The following is a 14,563-nucleotide window of genomic DNA, read 5'->3' on the forward strand; positions in this document are numbered from 1 at the left end:
GTGTGACGCCATTGAAATATCTTCTCTGCTGTCACTGTTGCCGGAAGCGGATGCGTGTAAAGGTACTTGAACTATAGAACTAAAAATGAATTGTTAAACAAATTATGAATTCACATTAACTGAAATTTGTTTTCCATCTGACTAGACTCCCACGTTGTCTGTTCAGTGGGTTGAGGATAAGGGAAACAGTTACACAGGTGGAGAAGTGAGGAATGACAATAAATTAGACGATGAAGCTAAACCAAAACGTTTAGGAGTAGGTGTTCATTTATTGACATTTGTTGACTTGTTTTCTTTCAATGTTGTTAAATTACAGATCATAATATTTGATTTTTGTTTTATCCTTAAGCTCATTAACACTTCAATTTTAAAACTTTAAATTTTCATTTGACCTTTCAGAAAATGAAGAGATTCAGAAATTTCCTAAGGAATATATTTTGTTGTGGAAGGTATGTTGAAGGATACATTGTTCAAATGGTTATTTTATATTATAAATGAAACATGAAAATCTGCTCATTTACGACTGAAGTTAGATTAATTCCCCCTCCCTTTTCCAACATATCAATTACATGTATAAGGATTGATAAAAAAAAATATTGAAATATTTTTTTCTGTTATTAAAAGCCTAAAGTTAAAAAAAAACGGTCATAATTTTAGCAAAGTTTATGATTTAGGATAAAAACCTATTTTTAGCAAATAGGTCACAGTCAAGGTCTCAAGGTCATTGACCTTGGAGTCATTTGAAATAATTTTATTAGTGGAGTATGCATATCAAATATAAAGTATCTACCCATCATAGTTCAAAAGTTATGGTGAAGGTTTAAAAAAGCTATTTTTAGCATATAGGTCACAAGGTCATTGGCCTTAATGTCATTTGAAAGAGCTTAATTAGTGGAGTATGCATACCAAATATTAAGTCTTTTTCTTTCACGGTTCAAAAATTATGGCAAAGGTTAAAGTTTGCAGATAAAAACCGATTTTAACATACATGTCACCGCTAGGGTCACAAGGTCATTGACCTTGGTGTCATTTGAAAGAGTGGAGTATGCATACAAAACATGAAGTCTCCATCTTTCACGGTTCAAAACATATGGCTAATATTAAAATTTGCAGACAAACATACAGACAGGACAAAAACAATAAACGCCCCGGATCTATCGATTGCGGCGCATAAAAACCACGACAATCGTTGAAAAGACACTTAGTAACAAGTGCGTCTTACAATAAATTTGACTTGTCTTGTTGAAAACAATCACTTCCATCCACAACGTACAATCTTCGTTCTGACAGAGTTCATTACATTTTGAACCACGGGTCGTGTGTTCCATGCAAGGCATTGAAAGACGACGATTTATGTAGATATAATTCAGTCATAATTTCTTATTCTAAATATTATTGAGATATATGACGTCTGGTCTTAATTCATCAAAATGTTTAACTAACATTGCTTTCAATTGCAGGAAAAACAGTGAGGAATGAAGATCGTCTAGCCTGCTCATATTATTTATTCGTTTTTATAAAATAATGTGATTGTTTTTTTCTTTCGTTTTGGAAACCAAGGAGAAGACAACGGAACTATTTAATACCGTATTTTAGATTGGCATTTTATTGGATCTTTTTTTTATTTGGACGTGTTTTTTTATTTTCAAGACTATTGGCTACAGAGCAGAAAAAAAGCTCTGTGGCCAACATTGCTGACAAAATTCATACCATATTCTAAATTCTTCTTTGACTATAAATTATATATATTTTTAAAATCTGCTATTTAAAGTTCCGTTGTCTTCTCTTTACAAAATTCTTTAAACAATATTGTACAAGTTCAAGTTAAATATGTAATGAAATATGAAATTAAAAACTGCATTGCAAAAATAGACTTTTTGTTATGATGTCAGATACGTGTATGTACTTCGGAAACTACATTTTGTTTTGTTTGTATTTCTTTTTTTTTTTTGGGGGGTCGGGGGTTGGCTTTTTTTTTTCTTTGTGAGATGGTGTTACCAGTTATACTAGTTTAAGAAAAAAGTAGGGGATATTGGATCTACATGGACAATGAAATGCAGGTTATAAACTCACAAAAACATTTAAGGACACATTTGTCAATTTATTCGAAATCCTGTGTTCAGTCAGAAAAGGACAGTTTCTCAAGAATAAGGATAGAAACGAACACAGGGTCACACACCAAATGTACCCCCATTGTGAAACAAAATCAGGGTAAACCCCTCTCGGCTAGCCTGACAAACTCCGAATCGGCGTGGCATACTCCTAACGAGACGGCCAAGGTCATTTTGGGGGAGTTTATTCCATTCCTGTTGCAATGTTGCAGCAAGTTCTTGGACATTGTCCGATCTGAAATTGTCAAACATTACAAAATATAAAGATTCAAATCAACACCTTTTATTACTATTAAGTTTATACCCAATATAAAACAAAGAATCATTGAACAGTGCACTCGGAAGCAAGCATTTAAATTCATTCGATCGAACATCTCATTCTACTATCAGCTGCTATAGATAAAGCCTGACACATTTCCCCTTCATTTACCTTTCACTACTAGTATCACTCCTTTTATCAAGTGATTTTTTGAGTGAATAATAAAATATATTTCACTTATTTCCGAATTCAGAATACGAATTATTTACTAATCAAGGGCCAATGGGGGCATTTACAATCATATCAGTAGGATCACATTTATGTGACATGGAACAATACTAGTACATGAATGAAATATGGGGAGATAACTAACATTTTTCGAGTTCAAAAGTCCATTAAACATAAAATATAGGAGTAGAGCAAACACGGACCTCCAAAACATGGGATAAGGTGTCATGGAGGACTAAGCATCTCCTGCCGACCGATCACATCCGCCCTGTGCTCCTTGTCATGATCGGGAAATAACGATGTTTGACCGCTGATTGAGATGTTGGACCAGTCGATGAGATGTTGGACCGCTTGTCACAATGGGCGGAGCTTAATCTCATTTTCATTCGTTGGTGTTCAAAAGTGACGGACCTGATGTTACATCACGAAAGAGAGTACAAAATACATGTATGAAAAAAATTAAAATGAAAGGTATAACAAAACATTTATTGACTGTGTTTTCGTGCAAAATGCGTTTTGTCCACCCACGAACCGAACTGTCTGCCTTCGGCTTAACGGTCTCAGACAGACAGTTTGGTTCTTGGGTCCGTCAAAACGCATGTTACCCTCGAACTGGGTAAATAAATGTATAATGTTACTGCAATTAAATATCTTCATTGTTACTGACTATGTAAGGTGTTTAATTGCTAGGTTAGTCTGTTTAACGGCCCTTCGATATCGTTTCACCCATCCGGAGAGGCCCAACATGTTCAAGGCACCACAATTTTAGTAGTTTTTGATATTTACAAATTTCAATCTGACTTAATTGCATCATCTCATTTTAACCTACGTGTTTTTTTAAAAGTACATGTACTGAGTTAATCAACCCCCTCCCTTCCAGTAAAACATAAAACCAAGCAACTTTTGATTTCAGCAAATCCTTGACATTTAACATATCATTTTTGAAATTAAAGGAAAGAAAACACAGACTTTGCATTTAGAAAGCAACAGAAATTTCCAAGTCAGGGTTTTTTTTTTTTTTGTTTTTTTTTTGCAGGAAAATCTCTAGCAAAAATTAATAAATTATTTTTATCTTCTTTACTTTTATTCTGAAACTGACTCAATACATGTACTCCCCATTAACTTAAGATGCAGATTATATTCTACTGAGTTTATGATAAACCATGGACATCCTGTATATAGGGTTATTTTCGCCCCGTGTTATTTTCGCCCTTTAACATCAGCAAACAGTTTTGCCCAGTTTTAAATTCACCCAGTCGTATTTTAGTTTAAGATATTATACTGTATTGTATTCTTTGAATTCGCACCGTTTTAAATTCGCCAAAATAAGGACAGGGCGAAAGGGGTGAAAATGAAACGGGGGCGAAAATTTCCCTGTGTGCAGTAACATCCTATACTTTTGTAAAGTTTATATTTCTCCAAGTTCATTGATAACTTGATACTACTTGTTAAAAATATAAGTCAAGATAAGCATGTTTCGTAAATGAAATGGTTGTTTTACATACTTATACTTAAGGTATAAAATTGTAAGCTTCATGTATAAAAACATTAACAACATTTACTGTAATTCCCAAATTGAAAGGTAGTAGTATGTTAGCCCTCGATTCCTGCAGACATTTATGTTTACAAACATATCATACAACATTGATTAGCTAATACATGTAAAAGATTGTTTGAATTAAAAAAAAATGTTCATTTGTCATCAATTAATAATTAAAATATCAGAGCTCTTTTTATTATGAACATAAAAAATATCTCTTGAAATAACATGAAATATTAAATCGTCATGGATAAATTAACCTTAATTCTTTCTGTGTGTTTAACACAAATAAAGAATAAACATACGTACTTTGAAGGCTATGTACATCATACCATTGACACGAATAACATTTATCCCTCACTCCATAGAAAAGCTGTTAAGGTGTAAGACTAGGCTTCATTCTGTTCTTCGTTTTAACCTTTCACACAAAACCTAGTTTAATCGTATGTAGTTGATGCATACTAGTATGTATTTTCATACACAATTTACAGAAAACTATTCAACTTGGACCAAAACCAGTGAAATATTATTACACGTTTGACATTAGTAAGTCCTTCGGCCAAACACTAAATAGATGTTAAGTTTTAATTAATTTAAAGTTTATAGGCTACTAATTGTAACTTGCTAATGTTTATCTTTCTCAACTCCCACACAGTAAACATGGTATATAAAACTACAATTTGTTGTAGTGTTACTTAAATATAAATAATAAATTCAGCTGAAAAGATACCTATAAGAACCACAATGCTCACTTGAGTAACCTATTTTTCTCTGTTACGGTGAGGCTGTTATGAGAACACGTACTTCTTAAGCCATAAATGACTTGTCAAGGACCATGTAATATATCCCATCGGCCCTAACTGTTGCCCTTGGGTCCCATGCTTTGGTCAATTTTGATTGTATACTCATAAAGCTTTGAAATTCGTTCTGGAGATTTTTTTTAAGATGTGGCAATTTACACATGACACAAGGCAGATAAAAGCTGGACACCCTTCCATCAGAAATGCAGAGTTGAGCCTTTGTCTCAGCTTAGGTGAGGCAATAAAAAGAACCAAGGCTCCATTTTGAAATAGCTGTCAACAGCATAAAAAGTTATCAATAACTAAGGAACATGCATGCGCCAAGTATTATAACCATGAACAAGAGGCCCATAGGCCACACTGCTCACCTGAGAAACTGTGTCCACGCTATTCTTAACCAGATTTCGCCCTTGTAATATCTATTGTGACCCCATCTTACCCCAAGGGTCATAATTTGGACAATTCAAAATCTACACAACACCAGGATGCTTCCACTTAAGTTTCAGCTTTTCTGGCCAAGTTTTTTTTGAGAAGAAGATATTTAAAGATTTTTCCTATATATTTCTGTGTAAAACTTTGATTCCCTATAATAAATTAGAATCTATACTACCACAGGATGCTTCCACATATGTTTCAGCTTTTCTGGCCAAGTAGTTCTTCAGAAGATCTTTTTTCTATATATTTCTATGTAAATCTTTGATTCCCTATTGTGGCCCCGCCCAACCCCCAGGGGTCATGATCTGAACAATTTAGAATATCAACTATTCCAGGATGCTTCCACATAAGTTTCAGCTTTTCTTGCCAAGTCGTTCTTGAGAAGATGATTTTTTAAAGTTTTTTTTCTATATATTTCAATGTAAAACTTCGATTCCCTATTGTGGCCCCACCCAACCCCCGGGGGTCGTGTTGTGAACAATTTAGAATCTACACTATCCCAGGATGCTTCCAAATACGTTTCAGCTTTTCTGGCCCAGTGGTTCTTGAGAAGATGATTTTTTAATGAACCCACTCTATTTTTGTTTTTTCTTGATTATCTCCCCTTGTGAGAGGACTTGGCCCTTCATTTTAACAATTTAAATTTCCCTATACCCAAGGATGTTTTGTACCAAGTTTGGTTAAAATTGGCCCAGTAGTTCTTGAGAAGAAGTCGAAAGTTTGAAAAGTTTACAGACAGACGGACGGACGGACAGCTGGTCAGACAGACGGACGGACGGACTACGGACAAAATGTGATCAGAAAAGCTCACTTGAGCCTTCTGCTTAGGTGAGCTAAAAACTGGATATTCACGTGGTACTTCTCACACTGATTATCAGTGGGGTAGGAGCACTGTATCATTAACTCCTTCCTTAAAAAAAATTAAATGAAATAATAACAACAAAAAACAAGATGTGTTTGTGAAACACTGTTGTTCCTGTATGACAACATAGCAAAGATTAAATTTTTCTTTAATGCAAATTTAATATATTGGTAGCAAAAGTAGGGTATTTTAACTGGAAATACAATTGTGAATTATGAAAGTAGGCCAAGGTTAAAGTTTTTTCATAAGTACTGAACTCTTCAAGGACAAGGTCAATGGTATCCAATGAAAGTCTTGCCACAAAAATGCATATGTAAATTATGAAAGCCCTAGCCCTAACCATTCAGAAGTTATGGCCACGGTTAATTTTTTTTTTAAAAAGAGGTCAAACTTCAAGATCAATGTCAAAGGTCTTGCTATCAAATGAAAGGATTTGTCACAAGAACTGAATATGAAAAGCATGAAAGCACTAGCCCTAACCCTTTAAAAGTAATGGTCAAGGTTTGCTTTTGAAAAGTAGGTCAAACTCCAAAGTCAAGGATAAAAGTTCAAAGTTCTTGGTAACTTATGAAGGGTCTTCTCACAAGGATTACAAAAGTGAAGTATGAGATCACTAGCCCTTATTGTTCAAATCAAAAGTTATGGCCAAGGTTAATGTTTTTTTTTTTTTATAAGTACAAAAATCTCCAAGGTCGAGGTCAAAAAGTCAAAGTAATTGGTATCCAATGAAAGGTCTGGCCACATAGAATACTTATGTAGAGTATGGAAGCTTTTCCCCTAACCGTTCAGAAGTTATGGCCATGGTTAATTTTTTTAAAGTATGTCAAACTCCAAGGTCAAGGTCAAAGGGTCAAAGTTCTTGTTATCAAATGAAAGGTCTTGTCACAAGGATTAACTATGTAAAATATGAAAACACTAGCCCTAACCCTTTAAAAGATATAGTTAAGGTTTGCTTTTTAAAAGTAGGTCAAACTCCAAGGTCAAAGAGTCAAAGATCTGGGTATCCTATAAAGGGTATTTTCACAAGAATTACATATATGAAGTATGAAAGCCCTATCCTTTACCATTCAAAAGTTATGGCCAAGGTTAAAGTTTTCTTACAAGTTCGGAAATCTACAAGGTCAAGGTGAAAGGGTCAAGGTTGTTGGTATCCAATGAAAGGTCTTTCAACAAAAAATACATATGTGAAGTATAAATGTCCTGGTATCTACTGTTCGAAAGATATGGCCGAAGTAAAAGTTTAAAATTTTTGTGTTAAAATGGATCAAACTCCAAGGTAAAAATGTCAAATTTGGTGGTACCCAAAGAAAGGTCTTGTCACAAAGAATACACATGTGAAATATGAAAGTCATAGCTCCACTAAATCAAAAGTTATGGGCAAGGTTAAAGTTTTTGCGGACAAACAGACAAACAGAGAGACAGACAGACGGAGGGACATGAAAAAAAACTATATACCTACGAAACTTCGTTTACGGGGGCATAAAAATTGTGTTTGACTCTGCATGATGCATTGTACGAAGGAAGTGTAAAAGGGGGGACGTAACGAGCAGTTAATTATGCATTTTTACATCAAAATGGGGAAATTACCAGTATGTAGACAAGTACACTGATTAATGACTCACAATGATAAAAAAGGAAAGAAGAGTCTTGTTTATAGATGATTTCAGCGATTTTAGGGAGTGTGATGGGTCACTGAATTATTATCAGAAGACAGGAAGGCTGAAAGAAGAGAGGTCGGAAGGAAACGTTTAACATGGTGTCTGATGTTGTCAAAAGACATTTGTGTATTTGTTATGTAAATGTATTAGGACACTGTTTTATTATACTGTTCATGGAATTTTGACAAAGGATTGTGTTATGAAAAAGAGTGAATGCACAATGGCTACCAAGAATTCATTTAAGAACATATTCGAGAATCTCAAATAATTTTATTGGGAAACGTTTTAAGTATGACGGCGAGTAACCATGGCCTGACGTTATTTAGATGCGGCAACTACCAAATAAGCATATCGTATATATAATTCTATATTTTTAGGTCACCTGAGTAACTCAGGTGACCTATTGCTATCTGTTTTCGTCCGTGTCGTCCGTCGTGTGTCGTGTGTTAACATTTGAATATTTTCAGCTTCTTCTCTGAAACTACTGAACCAATTTCTACCAAATTTGGTATACAGCATCTATAGGTGAAGGGAAACATAAATTGTGAATTTAATGGTCGCCTACCCCTGGGGCCTGAGGTGTGGGGCCAAACCACTAAAATTATTGCAATCTTCAAAAATCTTCTTTACTCCTGGACATTAAGCAGGCAAACTGTTGGCATGAATGTAATGAGCATTCAGTCCTCTACCAAAATTGTGAAATTCATGGCCCCAGGGTCAGGGGTTCTAGAGCTAGAGCGGGGTTATATAGATTATAAAGTGAAAATGCATAATTATTTCTTTGAATTTCTTCTTCTCTGCTCCTGGGAATTAAATAAACTAACTAAGTACATAGTTATGATGAACAAGAGTGCCTCTTCCAAAATTGTGAATTTTATGGCCCCAGGGTCAGGGGGTTCCTAGTGTTAGGGCGGGGCTCTATTGATCATATAGTGAAAATGTATTTATTCTTTGAAAATCTTCTTCTCTGCTTCTGGGTATTAAATAAACTAACTAAGTACATAGTTTTGTTGAGCAAGAATGCCTCTTCCAAAACTGTGAATTTTATGGCCCCAGGGTCAGGGGTTCTGGTGTTAGGGCGGAGCTCTATTGATCATACAGTGAAAATACATTAATTCTTTGAAAATCTTCTTCTCTGCTTCTGTGTATCAAACTAAATAAGTACATAGACATGTTGAGCAAGAGTGCTTCTTCCAAATTTGTGAATTTTATGGCCCCAGGGTCAGGGGTTCTGGTGTTAGGGCGGGGCTCTATTGATCCCATAGTGAAAATGCATTAATTCTCTGAAAATCTTCTTCTCTGCTTCTGGGTATTAAACTAGCTAAGTACATAGTTATGTTGAGCAAGAGTGCCTCTTCCAAAATTGTGAATTTCATGGCCTCTGGTTAAAAACACGAACAAGAATTTAATTCTTTGAAAGTTGGTACACAATACTCAGGTGACCTATAAGGCCCGTGGGCCTCTTGATAAAAGTATTATTCACGTTAAATTAAAATTTTCAGGTCTTATTTGAAATAAATATAGCTTCCATCTTTTATAATTATGTTGTTGTACGTCGACTGGTAGCAATTTTATTGAAATTGTGACATTACTTTTGGATCAACCCTCGTACTTCAACAATTGGAAAGTACTCAAAGATAGGCTTACCAAAATTATTCACTTCTGTGTCACTAAGGACACGTAGTGATAATGATAAGTTCAATTCCTATCAAAGTTCCGAATACCAGACTAACTCCAGTTCCATGTGAAGAGCCCCCATTTTAACGAGGCCCAATCTAGTTGGATATTACGAAAACGGAATGATAAAAAATTTTGATTCTTGGAAATAAATTTGTATGTATTATGCTAAGAGCAAATAGAATGAAATTTTGTGACCTTGCCTTTATTGTAGTGAAATGGGGGCACTGTCAAAATATGGACCATTTTTCGTGTTTTTATACACAATTACATACTCAAACTCTTCAATAAACAAAGAAATTTACAAATAAAAAAAAATACATGATGAAATTCTTTGTTTTTCACATATATCATGCAATTTTCATTGTTCTTATAAAAAATGAAAAGAAAATTGGAGGTAGCCTTTATTGCAGTGAAAAGGGGGCATGTCAAAACACAAAATTTGGATTTATTCTACCCAACTACATATTTTATAGGTCGCAATGGGTTTACATAACACCAACAAACGATTGCAATACTGTATTAATTTCTAAAAAAATAAAGAATTCTTACATTATGAAATAATTTTCTCGCCATGCTTTATTTTTCTCTTATCACGCGACGTTGTTTTACGTGGAAAAAAGGGGTAGCGGGAGGAGGGGGGGGGGGGGGTAAAGGCGACAAAATTGCGATTTTTACTAATATCATGTAATCTATCGAAAAATAAAATATTTCGGGGGTTCAATATTTAAATGATTTATAGACTTATTTTATTTTTTTAAAACTGAAGATAATCCATGCATATTTCAATCCGCAATAAAAAGAGTGTGTATAAACACTTCAACATGTTCAAAGAGAAAGAATAAAATCGTTTACTTTTAGTTAAAATGTTTGTTTTTTTTAACTCACAAATTGAAATAAAACGGGATAAAGTTAATGAATCTGTATCAAAAAAGTGATCCCTCAAAATTAATTAGGTTCCAAAGTTGTTTATTAATTTAAATATTTAAAAAAAAAAATAATAGAAATGCCAGATTTCAATGCATATTCTATAGAGCAACCATGTAAGCAAGATCAGCGAAACATTTTAGCGCAATTTGACGTCATATTAATTGTGACGTTATTATGTTCAATTGTGACGGCAGTCCAGGGTACTGTGACGTGCCTGAGTCGACGCTGCGTTAAAACGTATGCGCAGATCAACTAGATCGGGCCTCGTTAAGCTGAAACAGAATTATCAAAATTTTGAAAAATGAAAGTGAATGTAATTAACACATAGAAAATGATACTTACATATCGAATGTTTAAATTGGGCATACAGCAATATCTCAAAAATGCAACAACAAAAAAACAAACAAACAAACAAAAGCTGTCAAGAACAAAATTATTTATCACTTTCGCAATATGCAGTTCATTTTAGAAGAGGTATCATAAGCTTCACTTTTTTCTTCGTAACAAAAAATGCTACGTATTACTCATTTTCAATAGGTGTGCAAAATTTGGATTAAAGTTAACAATTTTTAGTTTTGATTGTGCTAAAAGTTTTAAAGCGAATAAGAAAAGTGATTTGATGACTCTAACCAACAATGCAGGTACTTTTATTAAACATCTTTATAAATAATTTGAACCATGGAAAGAAATAGCATCTTTCATGCAAGGGTAACAATATTATATATATATCTGACATATATTTAAAAAAGAGTAGTACATGTACAGACATGCGTAAAAATACTCACAATAACCCTTTGTTATCTTTCTATCAATGTAGTTTCTTCAAAAGCATATATGTCTCCGCTTCTTCACGTGTGATTTTAATTTTTGAAATAATTTTCCTCAAAAATACATTCGCTAAATAATTTTTTTTTCTAAAAATGGCAGCATGTTATCGAATGACAAATATACCCATAGAGGTTTTGCCATTAAATCATATCATTTGTTTTTAAGTATTTTTAAAATACAAGTGTCTACATATATATATATATATATATATATATATATATATATATATATATATATATATATATATATATATATATATATATATATATATATATTTGAATACTTTCTGTTTTTCTCCTACTTTGAACTAGCACTCACTGTGACTATGAGCGCAATTTCTTCAGCTATGAGTTCAGTTCGTGTCTCATACTCGCAAAGTACAATTTACTGCATATAAATATAGCACTCATGAATTTTAGCATAAATATTGGTCATTTTTTTAGTAGATGGTGAAATTTTATAGGAATGAAAAAATAAAACAAAGCATATTACTCTCGTTTGACTAATAGTCCACTTCATGGTGAATAAGATTACATAAAAAAAATCTAAGTGGATCTTTAATCATTTACAACCAAATTCCCAAAGCTATGTTTCAAATAAAATACAATAATGAACGTACCTTCGGGTACTATGAGCATTTGTTGCTCACAGTCTCCGGCTGCATTACAGCAGGAGTAGCCAATAGAGACACCACTCGTACAGTTTCTTACCACTGTGTAACCATTTACGGTTTGTGTCTCGCCTGCCTGGTCATCGTAAATCTGGAAGATTTATGACACTTTCATAAACAACTTATGAAACTTAAAATTCCTCTCAGGAAGTTTAAAATCAGATTTCCTAATGAGACCTACGAAGGCAAGGGCCTATTGGAATAAATTATTTTAAGTACATGTACTAGTGTACTTATACTTAAACATTTAGAATTTCATTGTCATTGGATATTTATTTTTATAAATCTTCAGTATAATATAATTCAGCAGCAATTGTCCATCCTTATACATTTTCTTTTACTAATAAGAGAAATAGGGCTAATAATCATTTAACATTATTTGATTCGGTATAAACCCCCTCCCCCTTCCTTAATAATTTCGTTGTAAAACATGATACCATTTTAAGGTGTCCGTTCTCTCCTGTAAAACATGTTGATTCTGTGCATCCCTCTACTTGTTCGGGTTTTCCAAAGCAAACACCTAAGAAAAATATTTATATCAATAGCAAAAGTAAGTCGTGACCTTATAAAAATAAAATTAATGCTTTCAAAATGTATGAATGTTATCTTATAGCAGGTTATGTTAGCGAGGGTGGTAATTTTGGCTTATTTTGGCTTATTTTGTGATAGTCAGCTAAAATTTTAATCACTAAAATGGTCAATGCTCTTATGAGTTTCCAACTGCAAAGAGTTTAATCCCTGTCTCCGCTCAAATAAATTAGCAAAAATAATTAGCAAACCTTAGAGCAGGCAAAACGCCAGATTTTACACCCGCCAAGAAAACCCACCAGCGGTATTAAATTACACAGAAAACAAACAAATGTTAAAGACTGTCCATAAAGAAACTTACACGATCAAGTGTATAAACCTTAATATGTACCTCATATATGTATAAACAAAAAAATCCATTTTCTTGTGAATCCTCCCGAGACTTATACTTGACATATCAAATCAATATTACACTTTTTAAAACCGTTTCTCTTTTACATACCTTTTACTGACAATCGTAAGAGATATTCCGATGTTTGTTGTGTGACGTTGACATAATTAATTACCAGTACATATTTAGACTCATCACTTTTCTTCACATTCAATAAAACTAAATTTCTTAGCTGTGATGAATCTTTATGATTATGGAGGAGTCGATCTTGGGCATCTCTGTAGATTTCAAACTTGTTTTCAGCTACAGTGTATTTGGCGAAGCTGGGATCCCCTGGTACATCCTGTTTGTACCAAATATAGCTTTCCACAGTACGGTCCTTCTTCTCAGGTAAATCAAAGGACAACGTGACATTGTCACTTATGCAGCCAACGATGGTTTTTTGGGTATCTTGACCAATTACTGCAAAGGAAATGCAGACTACTAGTATATGGAACATAGAATATAAAATAAGGTGTGAACGTTTTATGGATAACTTATATACATGTAGGCTTACACTGCAAGTGTATCTAACCTCGACTTCAAAAAGTAAATTAATTAATTAGTTCAGTTTTTCACTTTCTGAATTTGTATTTGATCCTTTTTTTCAATTGTTCTACATTATATTTATACCCCCCGCTTGAAAAGTGGGAGGGTATATAGTAATCGGTATTTCCGTCCGTCTGTACGTCCGTCCGTCTCTTACGCTTTGGGGTACCCATCTCTTATCCGCAACTCCTCTCATACCACTGAAGGAAATTTAATGAAACTTTCACAGATTCTTAATTACATATTGCCATTGTGCATCTCCTATTTTACTTTTTGATCTGACATATATTTTTGATTTTCCAGAGCAAAACATGGACACTGTCATTATATTCATATGGGAGGCGGGGGGTATCATTTAGTGAGCTCATTGCTCACAGTACCTCTATTTGTTATTAAAACCATTAATTTAAAAAAAACAAAAAAGTTTACGCATATGTCCACTTGGTTGAAATTCAGCACATACTGGTACAGCATGCATAATTATATATATTTACTGAACATTGTGCTGAGATATGACACTATAAATCGACATAGAAAATGGATTCAAGCATACAAACCTTGATAAGCAAACGCAAACGCAACAATAAGACATGATTGATTGTGTAGTGGATTCATAATAATGAAGAAAAAAATCACAGACACAAACCAAAAGCTTTAGTCGTGCATAGCATGCAATATTAATACATCAACCAGGAAATAGTCTAAAAAGGGAGGCAGCGGATGCAGCACATAATAGTGCCTAGCAAATCATCCAATCAAAATAAACTTAAAATATGATTAAATGTTTCGGGGTATCAAAATGCACATTTTGATACTTACATATGACTGTTCTCTTTCATATAAATCTCAATTAACAATCAGGTAATTATATCGAAAGCATTATGTCAAAGGACTTTTTCAACAAAGTTACGCACTGATAATATCTTATCGAAGGACTAGTTTGGGTGTGAGCAAAACATCCTGAAGAAATGATCAGTCCTCTTTGACTGATAAGTGTGTTTTTTATTTGTGAGAGAATAAATATATGACTACACTTAATCGCAACGCACTTACAGTGT

The 14,563-nt window shown here is 33.7% G+C and overlaps 1 protein-coding gene and 1 long non-coding RNA gene across 3 annotated transcripts; one reads left to right on the forward strand and one right to left on the reverse strand.

The window, feature by feature from the left end:
* The first annotated feature begins 149 nt into the window (after positions 1-149).
* Positions 150-1,869, forward strand: LOC134279964 (uncharacterized). Its single transcript, XR_009994797.1, has 3 exons — positions 150-256; positions 400-449; positions 1,461-1,869. It is a non-coding gene; the product is annotated as an uncharacterized LOC134279964 (long non-coding RNA).
* Positions 1,870-2,080: 211 nt separating this feature from the next.
* Positions 2,081-14,200, reverse strand: LOC134279972 (uncharacterized). Of its 2 annotated transcripts, XR_009994805.1 has the most exons (6): positions 14,063-14,200; positions 13,029-13,379; positions 12,436-12,518; positions 11,948-12,089; positions 2,802-3,009; positions 2,214-2,346 (listed from the first exon to the last, which is right to left on the reverse strand). XR_009994805.1 is itself a non-coding variant. In XM_062762381.1 (5 exons), exons 1-5 carry the CDS (start codon positions 14,118-14,120, stop codon positions 2,207-2,209), a joined length of 774 nt encoding a protein of 257 aa, XP_062618365.1. In that variant the 5' UTR covers positions 14,121-14,200; the 3' UTR covers positions 2,081-2,206. The 2 variants fall into 2 exon arrangements, 1 of the variants encoding a protein (XP_062618365.1); XM_062762381.1 differs by lacking the exon at positions 2,802-3,009 and having other exon boundaries at positions 2,081-2,346.
* Between the last annotated feature and the right edge of the window lie 363 nt (positions 14,201-14,563).

The sequence above is a fragment of the Saccostrea cucullata genome, unplaced genomic scaffold (assembly GCF_032062105.1).
Source record: "Saccostrea cucullata isolate Sc308-1 unplaced genomic scaffold, CSIRO_AGI_Scuc_v1 ctg14792, whole genome shotgun sequence".
NCBI lineage: Eukaryota > Metazoa > Mollusca > Bivalvia > Ostreida > Ostreidae > Saccostrea > Saccostrea cuccullata.

Excerpts from the sequence above, each read along its gene's own strand:
- LOC134279972 (XM_062762381.1), bottom strand. The coding sequence starts at position 14,120 with ATGAATCCACTACACAATCAATCATGTCTTATTGTTGCGTTTGCGTTT. Across the intron at positions 12,519-13,028 it reads CTTACGATTGTCAGTAAAAG|GTGTTTGCTTTGGAAAACCC; the intron begins GTATGTAAAAGA and ends TATTTTTCTTAG. Across the intron at positions 2,347-11,947 it reads AATGCTCATAGTACCCGAAG|ATCGGACAATGTCCAAGAAC; the intron begins GTACGTTCATTA and ends TGACAATTTCAG.